The sequence below is a fragment of the Megalopta genalis genome, unplaced genomic scaffold (genome assembly GCF_051020955.1).
Source record: "Megalopta genalis isolate 19385.01 unplaced genomic scaffold, iyMegGena1_principal scaffold0050, whole genome shotgun sequence".
Lineage (NCBI taxonomy): Eukaryota > Metazoa > Arthropoda > Insecta > Hymenoptera > Halictidae > Megalopta > Megalopta genalis.
In genome coordinates, this window is record NW_027476119.1 from 893,581 (window position 1) to 910,323 (window position 16,743).

The 16,743-nt window shown below is 41.9% G+C and overlaps 1 protein-coding gene and 1 long non-coding RNA gene across 4 annotated transcripts in view; one reads left to right on the forward strand and one right to left on the reverse strand.

Moving 5' to 3' along the window:
* The first annotated feature begins 1,241 nt into the window (after window positions 1–1,241).
* The window catches only part of kay (transcription factor kayak), a 59,094-nt gene continuing 43,592 nt past the window's right edge, over window positions 1,242–16,743 (forward strand). Inside the window, exon 1 of one of the 2 annotated variants that reach the window (XM_033481383.2) lies at window positions 1,242–1,675. In XM_033481383.2, coding sequence (XP_033337274.1) covers window positions 1,544–1,675 — 132 coding nt within the window. In that variant the 5' untranslated portion in view covers window positions 1,242–1,543. Of the gene's footprint in view, window positions 1,676–9,502; window positions 9,913–16,743 lie in introns of those variants that run through there. The other variant, XM_033481384.2, reaches the window with a different exon arrangement.
* LOC117226741 (uncharacterized) lies at window positions 6,907–9,403 on the reverse strand. Of its 2 annotated transcripts, none has more exons than XR_004491877.2 (3): window positions 9,272–9,403; window positions 8,980–9,089; window positions 6,907–8,178 (listed from the first exon to the last, which is right to left on the reverse strand). It is a non-coding gene; the product is annotated as an uncharacterized LOC117226741 (long non-coding RNA). The 2 variants fall into 2 exon arrangements; XR_013035519.1 differs by lacking the exon at window positions 9,272–9,403 and adding an exon at window positions 9,155–9,265.

Below are 16,743 nucleotides of genomic sequence, written 5' to 3' on the forward strand. Positions count from 1 at the left end.
TAACTCAGCCTCCCCTTGTATCTTGGCCGGTACGGTTACACGGGCACCTGTACGCTGAAAAGCAGCGGAAACGGCGCAGGTCGAGGAACGTCTAGCCATCCGGAGGGAGCAGGTTAAGGCGCGAATATCCGACATATCAGATTGGTGAGTCACGCGTCTTGTCCGATATGTTCCGGCTACCCCGTTCACCGCCTACACGACCTGCCGCATGACTCACCGACGATTCTTGGAAACGGAACGCTCGTTCGAAATTTTCGTCGCCGAGCGACGCCACTGCGCCCTTCCCTTCGGAAACGGCACCGCAAGAGTGCACGCTGGTTCCCGCGGATTCTGGCGCCCGGCGCAGTCGGCCGGCTAGTTCCGCTTCAATGACACTGCCCATGGTTACGCAATGAAAACGGTTGTACGTAAATATCGGCAGTAAAAAAGCGAGACAGTCGAGCGACTTCGTAGCGGAGAGCCAATCGCCGCGTCGAGTCGCGCACAATAATCGTCGTCACTGACCCTCTGCAAGAAACGCCCGATTGAGAGTAGGCCTCAGCATTTGGGGCGTGCACATTGAAAGGAGGACTCTTGGGACGCACGTGGGCGCGCGTGAACATTACCAAGATAATGAGCACCATTATGGACTAACAAGTTCTTAACGGTGGATCTTCCAGAATCTGACGATGCACATTATGCTTGGACGATTAGAAACATTACGGTTCCATGTACAGTCTAATTGCCTTTATAATTTTAATATATGTAGTCGATAACTAAGAGGTTTATGATCCTCTGGTATGTACGTACATATATGGTAAAACGGTAATGGCGAGCGTTTGAGGTGTAAACATTTTCACAGTGAAACACCTGGTTAATATTATATCTTTTTTTCTCGAGTGACCATTATTAATCAAAATTGGATGGAAGAAACGTCTGTTCTGAATCAGGTAATCCGAGCTGCCTCAAGGCGATATAACCCATCCGTCGTATTTTCGTACACGTTTATCTTTTATTTAATTAAATATCCCAGATTTTATCTGCGTATTTCGCCACATGTTTGGGGTTCAGGTGATAAGAACCGCGGTATGTGACAGCGCCCCTCGAGGCAGCGCCCATTGATAACGTAGCACGCGTCGTCCCTGGCACGAGCATCGCGAGCGTGGTGCGGCGAGAGTCGTGATTGGTCGGCTGGGAATAGCTAGTGACGTCATACGCGTTCGTCGAGTCTCCGACAAGCACAGAGAGAGTCGGAGCAGATCGTTGAGCCGAGGACCGAACGTGCGCGAACCTCGAGGTATTCCCCCAAGGTATGAGTCATCGGGCGCAGTTTCACACAGTTTCGGGCAAAGGAACCTGCGATCCGTGTGTGCTGCTTTCGTGTTCCCGGTGAAACCAGCGCATCGCCGGCCGTTTTCACGACCGTCGCACCGGTACACCCTTTGAAACAGAGGTTATAAAACGTAACGAGAGAAACGGACGGTCGAGTTTTCCTTTCGCGCGAGAGAACAGAAGCCAGAGATCCAAATCCCGGCACATACATAGTCCGTGGAAGTACGTAAACATGAAGCTGGACGTGTCCGACGTGCTTTACGACAGCTCGAGCGTGTCCAGCGACAGCGGCACGTCACAGAGCTCCCGCGTCAGCCATGATTTTCTCTCCAGCATCGCGAACTCGTCCATACTGCACAGCAACGTAAGTACCCGCCGAGCTGCACCCTATATTTTCCGTAGAAAACGCTCGTAATGAAATGATAGGCTCGTAATGCCTCAAATATGGATGCTTATGCAATGATGACGCGTACATATATAATACATATGCATCTGCGTATGCACATCGTGTGTACACATAGTATACACGCACAGGTCGGATAAACAACGTTCACGTGACTGGTCGCGCAAGTGAATTTCACAAAAATATTCGTGCAGCGGTATATGCGGTCACGAATAAAAAAAAAAAATAGCTCGCGCGGCGCACAGGCCTGTTACGTAATCAGGTTTCCTTGAATGATTAAGCGTTATTCGAATAGGTAATGTCGTTGATGAGGGGATTACGAGTTATCGTGAAACGAATGTCGATGTACCTATCCCGGGAAGACTCGAAGCTAACTTTATAATTCATTGGAATTCGACGGAGAGTTAGCAACCAACCATGCCAACGGTAAACGCCCTGTTTATACGAAGAAATCTGGTCGCCGGGAAGATGGGAAACATGCGACCACTTTTTCTTTCGTTTGCACGGGGGCGACAGGCCGGATTTGATTTAATCCAGAATTCTTGGAGCATCTTTGCTCAACGATTATTTGCAATCAACGCGAGCGCTGTTGACAACCGAGTCCGGACTGCTATCGTTCCGTCATTCGCGAATGGTACACGCGCCCAGATCTAAATTTATAAACGCATCGCGTCATCGCTATAAACTGTTCGTCGTGAAAACATGATTTCCAATATTTATTATTCGGAGCGTCTGTTCACGATTCCGATAAAAATATATCGAGCTACGGTACGGAATAAATTAAGATCACGATTTAGATCGCAGCTTCCTACTTTGCCACAATCAAATAATTCTTGAGCTTCTTCTGTTGACCTACATTATATCTTGGAGGGCTGTAATAGAACGTCAATGTAATAATATGTTAGAAACTTTAGAGCATTGAAATTAATAGTATAAGATTCTCTGATAATAATCAGTGTGTATAAAATACAAATGAATGTATTAGTATTTGTTATGTACGTCCACGAATGTTGTATACTTAGATAAACAGCTTTCATTCTCCTGCCAGTTAGCTAGGCCTCCATTTAAGGCGCACACTATGTGCGTAAGTATCGCCAATAAACTTCCGAGTTACTATGGAGTTGACCAATGAAACGCGGTCTTACATGTTTCACGTCCATTCACTGATCACCAGAGATCAATGATCGCTGGCGACTACAAAGGATTATTACGATGCAATTGTAGTAATACCTTTATTCTATTAACATGAAACCGAGAGGAGAATCATTTCTCGAATAAATTTTGATAATGGGATAAGTAACATCCGCAGGTTCTTGTGATTTAGAATATACAATGTCGCCGAGTGTTATTATAAAAACGATCGACTACGTTAACTACCATTTTTCCATCGATAAAAATGAGTCAGAAATGTTTGCATTGATAAAAGATGTATGTTTTACGAAAAGGTGAATGAATAGGAGGAAACTATAAATGAAGGTTATAAGTAAAAATGATTCATTATGATAAACCATCAGTCTCGTCGAATTTTATTAGACTCGGTAATTTTTATTTTCTATTTCCACATTTCTCTTCTCCAACGAATGTGTGTCGACACTTTGGTCAGTCTAGAATTAAATTGACTAAAATATTCGAAAATTATTTCATCTTTGAAAAATTTCCAATTTAACAAAAAATAATTGCGACAAAGCAAAGACCCAGAAATAAAGCAAGCAAAATAAAGCAAGATCCAGAGTATATAAAGCACACTGGGTTATATTTATGTCAAGAAGGTCCTCCGTTGATTTTTCGATTGGAACAATGTGAAATATAGAAATAATGTTCAGCACGGTGTAACGGTGAGATAAAATTCTTAGACACAGTAGGTAGCGTGCCATGGGAGGGTTTAACCGGCACCCCCATCGACTAGTCTCCCCTTGCGCCCACAGAGAAATTCAGTGGTAGGCGATGGTATTGATCTAGCGATTCGACTGCCATGGCTTCTGCTGTCCCCAACAGCTGTTTTATAAAGAACCCGTACACGGTCGCCTCGTGACAGCGCGGTCATTTAAAACACGCGCGAATACATCGACGCACACACGGACAAACCACGTGTGAACGTTCCTCACCACCGGCATATACACGTATACACATCAAGCGCACACATAGGCGATACGATACGAAAGCAAGCACACGTGTCTCTGTCCCGCGCGGAACCATAGATCGTAGTATGTATGTACTGCGCAGCATTAAATGTTATGGCAGATAACCGGCCGAGCCAGCTGTTGTCACCTAATTATCTCCATCGCCATTAGCGGTAGGGTTCAAACGAAGAAATCGACCGATAAAATGCAAATATTAAGGACAAAGACCGGCAGTCACGGAACACGGAGAACCGCAGCTTGGCGATCGTGAAAATATTAGCGCGAAAACAGTTCTGAGAAAGTAGTCTGCCGGTCTTTGTTCTTGGATCGCGAAGGTGGGCGGTGGCCATATTTGAATATTGGGCACAGGAAGACGGAGGAGGATCTTTCTTCGCGACAAAGTCCCTCCGGTCCTCGGTTTATGATGTTATCTGCTAGAGATCACGATTTTGAACGTCTATTGAGGATACACGTATACACGCGTAATTAATACATCAGTGTCTTAATTCGTATAGTTCTCTGTACACGAATATGCATATAGTATTATCCGTGAAATATTGTAACAGCGACAAGGAATCATTTTTGGCCGAGAAATATAAGTACATATTGGGTTGGCAACTAAGTAATTGCCGATTTCAGTCATAGATGTCTCTCACTCCCATTTTTATGATATCCATAAATGTTATATTATAAAGTTATTATTATTATTATTATTATTATTATTATTATTATGTTATTTTTTATTATCCGTGAATGTTAGCAACTGGACAAATTGAATGCAGCGGTCGAGGAAAAGCGACCAGAATTGGTCAATCGTGAAGGTATCATTTTCCACCAGGACAATGCTAGGCCGCACACGTCTTTGTCCACTCGGCAAACATTGATGGATATTGGTTGGGAATTGATGCTACACCCACCATAAAGCCCTGATCTGGCGCCATCGGATTACCACTTATTTCGACCCCTGGACAACTCTCTTCGTGCTAAAACTTTGAATGATGATGACGCTGTAAAATCTCACTTAACTCAGTTTTTGGCCGGAAAGGATCAGACTTTCTACGAGCGTGGAATTTTCAAGTTGTCAGAGAGATGGCAAAAGGTCATCGAACAAAATGGAAAATACATTACAGATTAAACTTCATTCCAAACTAGTTACGTAAAAATCTAATGTTTTTTTTCGGATACTTTGTTACACACCTGTAATCGTATAAAGAAAATATCCATAGCTAAATATTTATGTTAATTATTGTATATTATTTTGAAATGGATATATTTTTTTAACGTACTCTACAAAGATCCGTATAAAAGCGGGTAATCGAGTATACGTGCAGCAGAAAAAGGGCAGAGTTCTGAGGTATGCAATTCGTGAAACGATCGCAACATCCATGACAAATTCCTCAAAACATAAAAAGTGTTCTTACCACCTAAAGAAATATTTGGAAAGACCAGACGTTCCAGATGCGACGACTGCGCGTATTTTCCTTCTCTTTTTTTGCTCGTTGTTCGAACATCTGTGACTGTATTGCTGTCAGCATTGCGTATACAGAAACTAACTTTACGGTGCATCGGACGAGTTACAACATTTATATTTTATCTGTCGGATGAGCGGCGCCTACCGCAGAGCCAATTAACCCTGCTTTGTATGCGGGACGGCCCGGAGAAGATTTTTACCTTTTGTAGCCGGGTGTCTTTGTTCGAAGACGCGTCGAGCGATAAAAGCGCACCCTCGCATTCAAAAGATTATTTTCTCCATCTTTTCAATTTTTCCCGACAAAACCTCCGCGGCTAAAAGACGTAAAAACGTTCCCGTGCTACTGTAAGTACACCATGAGAATCGTAAACCCCCAATCAGCAGCAATGTCACGAAGGTATAATCTCGCCCCCCCCCCCCTCCCTCCTCCCGCCCCTCTTCCAAGCTATTGTGTAGCCTTTATTCCCGGTATTGTGATCGTGTTCTATCTGCGGTGAGAGTAAAAGTACGCCGATCCTCCGCCGCATAAAAAGCTAACCGACTGATTCACACCGACCCATCTTATCGTTTGTTCTTCGCCGATTCTACGTGTATCTTGAATATTCAAAGTACATCGCGTTCCTGCGGTTTACCGAAGTTTGTCCGCACAAGGACCGATCAAGGCTTCCGCCTTTCTTTCTTGTACGATTTTTGGTAGACATTGATATTCATGACGCGAGACCCGCGACGCAATCCGCGGGGCCTTTTGGTTTACCCAGAAACATTCGATTGACCCGGCTAACGCTTTCGGACACCCGTTAAATCGACGCCTCTTTGTCCTCGACGGGGAACAAAGCTCGACGATCCTTTCCTGTCGCAACGATCTTCGATTTCCTGCCCCTTTGTGCCCCCTTGCAGGTTCCACGACTTTTCCTCGCTACGTGACCAACGCTGCATTATCTGTTTCCCTCTTGCTTGTTCTTTTCAGTGGTTTTCTTTGGAATCCATCTTGGCGTTAGGCTCTCGGCTGATCAAAGGTCCAAGCATAAACAGTACTTCGGTATCTACGGAGTTGCGTCTGATAATCAGACAGCGGATTTTTATACGAAGTAAAGTTTGTCTAACTCAATTGTCATAAACAGAAACAGAATACAGATATATTTTCTCTGCGAATAAATTTAGTAAGTTGAAAATAAAAAAAAAAATACAATAGTGTAATATAATATAATATCTTTTACCGAGATCTACGAAAGACACTTTTTAAATTTTCATTATAGGCTCAGAAAAAAAAGTTAAAAAACGAGAGATTTTTATTTTTTTGTCATTCCAAGTAATAGCAAAACTTAAAAAAAAAATCATTTCAGCTATCGTCTAGTAGACTAGCCCCCCTATCATCTAACAAAAATTCGAGTCATTTAGTTCAGTTTTAATATAGTTATTGCGTTTTAAAAGGTGTACGAACACTTTTGTGGGCCACTGTATATGTACATAATGAAACAATATGATTACAACTTTTGGCATTCGTCCTCAAAGAGTTAAATGTCCTTCTAGAAACGACAGAAAAAGAATGTGTATCAATCCTTTCTATTAACTCTTAGGAAACACAACAAAACTGCAGATAATTATGGTATTTCCTAAATCAACAGTTTTTATTCCATAAAATCTGTATCGATACAATCTTTTATCCAATTTCATTGCAATCCGATGTTCTACTATTTTATATTTTTTTTAAATAAATACGTTGGAGTTTTTGGCAGGTGATCCGACATATTCAAGTGTAAATAATTGAAATTACAAATTTAGACATTGGCCATGAAACCTGCATTCACCAGACCGCTATGGAGTATTGTCCCAGTGACTCTATCAGTTCTCGTACCGCAGCCTTCGCAGAGTAATTAAAAAGTAATCCACTAGACTTAGCGTTTCTACCCGAGATAATTAGGAGGAATTCCAGTGGAATTATCCTCTAGTTTACGTCCCAAGAAAGCAAATAAAAAAACTGTTCCGCCATACACCTAAGCCCAGAGTGTAGTTAAGTGGAGATATAGGGCTTTACTATGGGCTCGTGTAGGTTACGTGAATCACTCTCTGTTGATATTTCGTTCTCTCTCTCTCTCTCTCTCTCTCTCTCTCTCTCTCTCTCTCTCTCTCTCTCGTCACGAGACTTTCCACCAAAACAAGGTCGTAAATCTGTCAGGGCTCTTCTACTTTTCAGGAGCTTGAGAAAGCTGATTATATTTTATCACACTTTGCCCTGCGAAAGGTTTCTTCCACGTCTCGTTCCTTTGTGCAACAATTTTCCAGTAGAGGAAAGCTCGTAAATCATTGTTTCCCTCCTAGTAGTTATGGTATACCTGCAGCAATATTGATAATGGATTCGCCCAGTGCCGGAACGAGAGACGAATAATTCGATGTATGCGATTAGAGGAGTTGTAAAAGTGCTGTGTAACTATGCTGAAAAATCGACGGCCTGGCACACCCGTGCTCGATCATTTCGAGCGTTGTTTGCTAACTCCAAGAATACGTTCGGTAATTTGGAAACGGTTACGAGGCTCGTGAGAGCGAGCTCCGCGCGTTTGTACTTCTCACTGGTCAACTTTTCGTGCCCACCTTCGTGGCCAGACAATAACGATCGTGTAAGCTGTTTTGTTTTTTATTATTGTGCAAAGTGCGTTCACACGTACGTTGCTCCGGACTGCCGGAAATCGCTGCACGTGCACGGTCATATCGAAACAAGAACAAAGAGCTGGCCGCACACGAGGGAGTTTCCCGCACCGAAATAGACAGTTTCTGCGCGGATCCTCTGCGACAGATGATTTTCCGCAACGACAACAGCCACTCTCACTGTCGCGATAAATTCTTTCTTCCATTTCTGTGTGCGTTTCACCGGGCATCTGAAACAAGTTACACGCCAAATTAACACGGTCGTCATCGCCGTTCGTTTCGCTATCGTGGCTTACGATTTGATGTATAGTTTATGTTTTAGTAATTCTTTACCATGTGTACAATATTGGTCCTATAAGAGGAACATAAAGGATTTTCCATGTTTAGAATACGAGATAGTGGGCGGAAGTAGCATACACGTTAATACGATATCGCACGGTGGCCTAAATCGAAGAATTTCGTGACATTTTGTCATAACAGTGACTTTCCCATATTGATATCTAATTGTAAGATAAGATAAAACAGACAAGCCGTGGGCTTCTGTCGGGCCAATTCTCCCCTGAGTAATTCCTTGACATATTTCCAGCGCTGCGTACACTGAGTTCACCGGAGACTCTTTATAACAATAGTCTTTGTCTTTCGTCGCTGTCTAACATTCAGAAGACTATCTACTCGCGAGACTGTCAAGGTCGTGTTTATTTTGAGCGCGGTTCGTTTCCCCTATTTTGGAATGGGAGACGAAAAGTTATAGCCGTTGATATTTTTATCTATCGAAATGGTAGAAAGCCCTCCAAATTACAAATAACAGATACATTTAGTCGATTCAGAAATTACCGGCCCTAGAATCTTATTTTGCAAGTAAATAACAAGAAATCCACTCGTTTGAATAACACATCGAAGAAACCGCACGTTTGTATTAATTTTACAGGTCAAATGTTAATGCATGTATAGATTAGTATTAAACTTAAAACAGTTAATAATTGAGTCATTCAAGCAAGTGGAGCTTAGAAATTAACGAAGATAATTCTCACTTTGCATAAAGATCAGCTGTCTAATCATTTGCTCCAACAGGATGCGCAAAACGCCGCTAATTAAATACTTGACTACCATTTGTCGACGGAGGGGGTTCCAACATGGCTTCCTGTAAAGTCAAAAATGTCACTAATGATACATTAGTCGTTACCGAGTTAAAACTTGAGACGTTACAGCCATCCCGTCGCGCTGATTTCCCATTTACGAACGGTCTGAACAATTAGAAGACAACTTGATCTATTACACATTCATTAGCAAAATTATGCAAGTTAACGACCGCGCGTAATTTACCTGGAAAAGGGGATCTGGTTCTTCGCGGTGGGTTCCTCGATTCCGTGGAAGTGGACGTCTCGGTACGACACGTTGATTGGCCGCGCGCTATCGCGCGAATCAGCAATCAAGATGGCGATGACGTCAGGTGGCGGTCGCTCGGCTCTGATTGGTGGGGGGTCGAGCGGCCGTCTTTCTATATAGTTTCCCAGTCACATTGGCGGGCTCAGTAGGGATACGTAAGCACGCGCGACAGTAGTCGATCACGTTGTACAGCCGTAGTCTCGTACGTGACAGAGTGTTGTCCACGGAAGACCGAGTTCTCTTCTTTTCGTACTTTCGTTTCGTTTCTGTTAAATTCGATTTTATACGTTAGTGCACAGGTGACACTCGGGCAAACAGAAGGTGACACCGTGTTTCCGACGCGAGTGCTTGCGACCCGCGTTCAAACCGACCCGTCGATCGAACCGTTTGCGCGAAACATCAGCCACTTTTTCCAGTGAAGTTTTGAAAGCGTATCCCGCTTACAGATGTCGCAACGTGTACCTAACGAAGGCTTTTACGACATTGTCGAAGATCACAGTTACACGATGTTCTCCATGTACACACCGACGTCTAACCTGCCCGACCCGTGGCAGCTGACGAAAGAAGAAAAAGCTATGGTAAGGGGCACTGTTTCAACGACATTTTATTTAGCCAGAAATTGCGTAATTGATCGTAAAGTTTCGCGGCGTGTCGATGCCTGGTCGAGTCAACACAAACGAATCGTCCATCGTGCGATCGTTCAGGTGTCACGGTCGAAGGTCGATCGATATTATTCAAAGGAAAGCTAGCCGTGAACGCGGTTGAATGTCGCGTGGGTGTACTACGAACGTTACAGTTAGAATTGATACGTAAATACTTAATTTGAAAGTCTCGTTCGATTGATCGTGCAACGAGCCGCTTTTTCCGAACCGTTTTTTGCATGCAATTAACGAATGACATTTACTTACTTGGAAATGAAGGGTATGTTTACGATTATCATTGTTTGGGATTTCCACTGCGTAATTATGGCAGCTCGAACGTTTGCCTGGATACAGGCAATGTGAAGATAAGGTGACGATAAGGTATAATGGAGTAGTATAGTAATCGAGCCAACGATGACTTCTTTGCTGGATGCTTCTAAGAAGTACTCTTATCATATTAGATCGTGGGTTCTCTTACCTGTCTTTTAACCTGCCTTTTTGGTCTCCGTGCGCTCATTGGGTCAAATTGTCGTGTGGAAAAATTAACTATTCAAGTCAGGCTTACAACCGTCCAATAACCGAGACATATTATTTTTATGATAGCGAGTTTCGAGTCGGATGCCATTTTCTTGTCATCGCGCAATGGCATTGCAATCGCCATTTCCTTTCTGGGAATCCTCAAGGGTTTTGAAAGGCCGCGTTTATTATAGGCTCTTACATTTTATGTGCTTCTGAAGGTGGTCCTTGTATTTCGGCGATCCATGCTGGCATTGGACAGTCGTTAGCGTAGCTTGTCCCGTGTCCTGGGTTAATGGCAATGGCCTCAAATTAAAGTCGAATTTAGGTAAATCCCTGCTTTCAGTACCGCTCGAAATTACCCGAACATTATCTACTCAAACAATCTGTTAGACCGTGGCATTTACATCCAAAATTTTCTAAATCTCAAAAATATAGTAGAATTTGAAGAAATTCAAATTTTTGGTCATTTTCATTATATGCACGCAAATCTATTTATTTTAATTTTGAAATGAATACAACAGTTTGTCTTGCAAGTCTCTTTTTTATAAACATGTCTTGTTACGAATTGTTTAAGATATCAACAAACTGTTGAGCAATACAATGAAGCACGGATATTTAGCACTCGAACCTTCGGTTACACGGTATTTTTCTAATTTACAATATTTGCCCTTCGAATCGTCCGAAGACTAATTTCCCAATTGTTTTGAGCGACGTGCTCTTTCGAGTCGTTGAACTCCGAAGACCGAGGAAAACATTCACCCACGAAATTTAAGAATACTTTGCGCGTCTGACACCGAAGGAAAACAGTTAAATCTGACAGGAAGCCAGGAGTTAACGCTCGTTAACCCACCAATTAGAGGGTTTAGTTAAACGAAGGCAGGGTTAAGTTTAGCGGGAGCAATATGAACGGGTCATAAGGCAAGAGGTGTCATCCTGCCTCTTAGCCTCGCAAGATGACGATGGTTTTCTTTCTCGCATTGTCTCGTAAGAGAATGCCACTGTGGCGCTTCTTCTATTAGTAGATGTTTAACACTCTCGAACGACGGTGGTCGGGTCTGTTTCGACCCGAATTGAACATTTCAAAACAATATTATACCATTTCTCAGTTTCTTAGCCGTACAACAGTAGCTTGAGATCTTTTACATAAAATTTTTAGTATACCGATTTTAGCTAATGTTATTGCTAGATTATTTGAATGTTTGAATTTTGCAACCTTTATTTATATACTTAGAAGAGGGTTATAAATAGACAGTGGGTGACAAAAACTAGCATAATTAAAAACAGTTTATTGTGCTTGGTTCCTATGTTCTGAAATGTAGGTAGACAATTTTTATTTTCCATAAAGATCCGCAGTCTAGTTTTGAATGTCAGAGTATTATATTAAACGGAATATTTTCAAAAGATGGTAATAATGGTTTGAATGCATCTGGACATCGACATCCTCGGAATCATTTAACAAACAGTGTAAATATAGTTATTTGACTATTTAATTTCTAACAATTTAAATGTTCACATACGCTATTTCATTAAGGTCTATACAAATCTTAAAAAATATGTGTAAAATAATTGATAAATAAAATTATAAATAATCCTTGGCATATAAGATGTGTATCTAAGATTACAAATCTCGTAAATCATTCGGAGAAGAGTTCCGAAAACGATACATCTCGTCTGCGAGTGATCTCGAAGCCTCGTGAAATCACCCGGTTTTTTCAAAACCCGATGCAGCAGAGCGGACACATTCTTCGCATGAATCACCAGATACCGGTTAGTACGATCGTCGCCAACGACGATCGCTCCGAAAGCTGCGTCAAATTATCCGCTTCCGGTATCGGGAAAAAATTTCCGTCGTCGATGCGGTCACCGATAGAAACCAACACCCAATTCGATTTGCATAAAACCTGCTACGGTTCTTATTTCTCGCGAAACTTTACTTACCTGTTCCGAGCGCAATGTGGCTTGTCCGCTCACATGCGCGCGCGCTCACACGGCTGCCCGTGGGCTTGCTCTTTCTCTCTTACGAGCCGGATGAATCATCAAGCGTAGTTTTACCAGCGATTTATGAATGAAAATCCACGCACGTGTCGCGTGCGCGCAGGTTGCCGTCGCGACACGCGAGATCGCCCGGCATTATTATTCGCGACGCCTTGTAAATACGTCGATTATGTGCTGCCCTCGCGAGACACCGGTACCAGGAAAATGGACGCGGTTTGCGTGCACTGGTCTCACCGTCATAGGTAGCAATTGATGGTTTTCTTCATGGTCTCGTACCCGGAACTGCGACTATGTCCTCTCGCGATGTGGAAAATCAGATCCGGGTTCCCACGTTTAGCGTCTCCGTTATCAACATTTATTTCTATATCAGCTCGCAGACGATACATTCTTAACCATTTTAGTCATACTATCGTTCCTCAGTCTATCAGCTACGTTATCTCGGTGGCTTTGTTCCTGAAATGATTGCCGTTGCATTAAGCCTTAAAATTTTCTAGTAAAATACAGGAAGACACTGATTAACCCTCTCTTCGAATTTACCGGTGACTCGAGACCAAAATAGGACAATTTTAAGGCCAAATAGAGTATTAAGAAATTTATTAACTAACGATATGTGAAGCAGAGATCTGTCCGAACTATTAGAAACAAACTTTTAACCGGTTTGCTATTTTTTGACAAATGTACTCGTTATAACACAAAATATTGCCACTTCTTCATGACGAGCTCATATACTCGTTAAAAACAGCTAATTGGTTCAGAAGGATATATCCTTTGATATTCTTTATCAAATTATATATTTTATAAAAGTGTACATTAGAAAATCACATATACAGTATAATTACAGTAACTTGCACACTTTTCAAAGAGATTGCAAAAGCTAATTGCTTAAAATGATTCTATAGCTTTTCCTTTTCTTTTTCACACGCTACGCAATAAAATTTTATTAATCCTACGATTACTTGTGCCGGAGTCGTTTCTCACTCGCACTGATATCTCATTAATAATATTGATTACGAGATCTCGGAGTACGTATTAGTGAAATAGTGAAATATTGAAAAGAGAAAAGTTGCAGTCGTTTTAAAAATTCGTTCATAATAAAGAGTCTGTAAAAGTTAATTAATCTAATCATAATATCTAATCTAATCTAATACATAAATAGAATCTTGAGAACGATTCAGTCAGATTGTAGATCTAGATTCTTAATATTTCCTTAACCCAAAGCCGCTTAATGTTCCATAAAAACTTCAGTTAACTAAAAACGCGTCCTGTTTCAAATAAATTTCTTGTCCTATTAACCATGCGGAGCATAAACCATGAAGCGTTACGAAAGCGTGGTAGCATAACAGCTGTGTAATGGATGAAATATAGTTAGCTGTTGTCTCGAGCCGAATCTGAACTAGAAGTCGCTAATACGGCGGTACATTTGGAGGAGTGAAAGTTTACCGCTAATAAATTTGTGTCGGCCCGTTCAATTATCGTTTTCAGATCAATATTTATTCAGTCCGCTCGCCGGAACGTTTGCAAAATTTTCTGGGCAAACGCTGACGACGGTGATCTTTTTGTAAACCGTCCGCAGTGAAACAATCGACGAGAAAAAAAATATCTCTTGCCGAAGAACTGTAATGACTGTAATGACTGTAATGGATGCAAGGAAAAATCCGCAGGATCGGACTATAAAAGCGACGCGTAACTTTCCTGCTGGTTTGCAAGTCGAAAGAGTCGCGTAGAACTGTGTTGCGAAACCGCCTTTAACACGCTGCGCAAAAACAATTTCACAATGGAGATTCAGTCTCTCGCGGCAAGGAATTATTGCGATTGGCTGCGCTAATGCGGACTAAAATACGAACTTCGAGAGCGTTGTAGACGCAAGATACATATATATATATATTCTTTCTTCTTCTTCTTCTTCTTGCCTTTTCTTTTTATTCCGTACGGCTAGCTGGTAATCCGGTGTAGTCGACCTCGAAAGGAGGTCGATTCCACGGAAAGATATCTCGTGTACGAATGACGTCAACGCGTTAACACTTTCCCCTCGAGAATGCCTCGAACCATCGTGGACCTCTTCAGGTTTACGCTTTCGTGGGATTCTACTTTTCCTCGTAGCTGCCCTGCGGTCGATCGGCCCGGGATTTTCCCCGGAATTGATTGCGACACTCGAAACTACGATTTCGTAATTCTTGGGAACTTCAGCGTGGAATTTAGGGTTGTCGGAAATGAAATTGTACATGATTTAAGGATTATTGATTCTTTGGTCTGTTACTTAAAGTAGAAACATTGCTTGGCAATTTAATTAACTGGTATGCTGGGGTTATTTTATACCGTAAATTTATAGTAAAATTATTATATTTTACTATTATACTTTACTATGAATATTTTATCGTGAAACTATAATACTCTGCGAATATTTTATAGTCAAAGTATTATACTTTACTCTGAGTATTTTATGGTATAAAAGTATTATACTTTGTTATGAAAATTTTATAGTAAAAGTTTAATTTTTGCATGTTTCTATTGCTTGAGAATAAAATACAATGTTTACAAGGTTTACCTAGAATGAGATTAGTACATATTTCAGTAGCATTTACTTGGAGTCGTATCATGACCGAAATACAGCAATTATTTTTGTGAAAATTGTCGTATTACGATCTTTTAGATCTATACAGATGAGAGAAATTTAAATTTTTGGTGTACATTATGATTTCGATTGAAAGTAAAATTCTCTCTAATTCGCGAACATTCTAAAGTCTTCTTTGTTCAACTCACAGACAGAATGCACACTCGTTTATCAGTTCAATAATAATACTAGAAGCTTAATCGATCTTTCAAAAAATTTCACGAGCCAGTAAAACAGATCGCTTTAACGTATGAATAATCTTTGTTACCGATCGGAACTAACTCAACTGCGTTTTATCAGCCAGACATTCCGTCATTCCGACATTTAATCTCTTCTGTGCAGCAGTTGACGTTATATCGTATGCACATATTCAATACAGACTGCTTGTTACCAAGAGACTAAAAATTCCCCTAAATTGAAACGACGGTATATAATTGCTCCAACAACAACAACGAGCAATTTATTGACGATCCGTGCGAACAGGAATTTGATGGAATAAACATGTTTCCAAGGCACGATAGACGCTCGTGCTTTTATTAAAAGGTCGCATTGAGCGGGACTTAATTAGCACCGTTCGCACGCAGATAATAGTTTATCTACCTTATCGAACGCGAGCTGCCTCTACGGGGAATCCCCGAGCAGAACGCGCAGCTGCCTTTTGTTCCTCGTGGTCGCGGATCAGTTTCGCTGACGTCCAAACATCGCGGCGAATGTATTCACCTGCGTCGATTCGTTTGTCGATGATCGAGCGGTCTTCTTAATAACAAGATGGATCGACGTTGATCGTCTGGGAGGACCGGAGGCCCATTCATCTGGGCAAATATTTTCATTCCACCTTCCACCTGGGACATATTTAACATTCCTCGCGCGACAGTTCCGACGAGCGCGGTGCCAGCTCGGGAAAGAAAATATTTCTGAAGAACACACGATCGGTTCGCTTTGGAGATCCGCCCGCCGCGTCAACCCGAGATTGATTTCCGGGTATCGAGGGACGTCTCCTTTATTCACGGCCTGCATTCTTCAAGGTGTTCCTGAAGAATCAACGTTCAGGATGCTTAAACCGGTGCTTATAATTCAAAGATCCTCCGGCCCTTCTCCGCGTCTTCTTCTGATGGCGTGATAAAGTGCTTCATCTATTCAGAATGACGCGCGGTCGGGCCCTTTATAAGAAGGGACTTCGGCGTTCGTGGGGTCATGGAACCCTGCGGACCCTTTCGGGGACCGCTCCGACCTGGGATCAACGTATCCAATTTCGTGAAACTATTATTCCCAGGGGCCCGAGGTCTGCGGTTCTCGTGAACCAAAGACTGGCCACAAAGGACCCCTCGCCGTCTACTGCCAGTCACAGTATCAAGTAATTCATTATAGGCTAATGCATTCGAAAGCGTCATCTAAGTGACCCGATTGATGCTGCTCCTTGTATTTTAAGAAGCGGAAGCTGGATGGGTTGTTGCCGGTCTTTGAATCTTGGTCGCATAATAACGGGCGAACGACGTACCCAAAAGATAACTATTTGAAATCATTTATTACAGACCGTTCTTTGAAAATAAGGATAATATCGACTGATTTGAAATAACAGCGATTTCAAATAATAAATTATTTCATTTCTTTATCTCAAATATTGGTCGAAAGAAATAATGCTG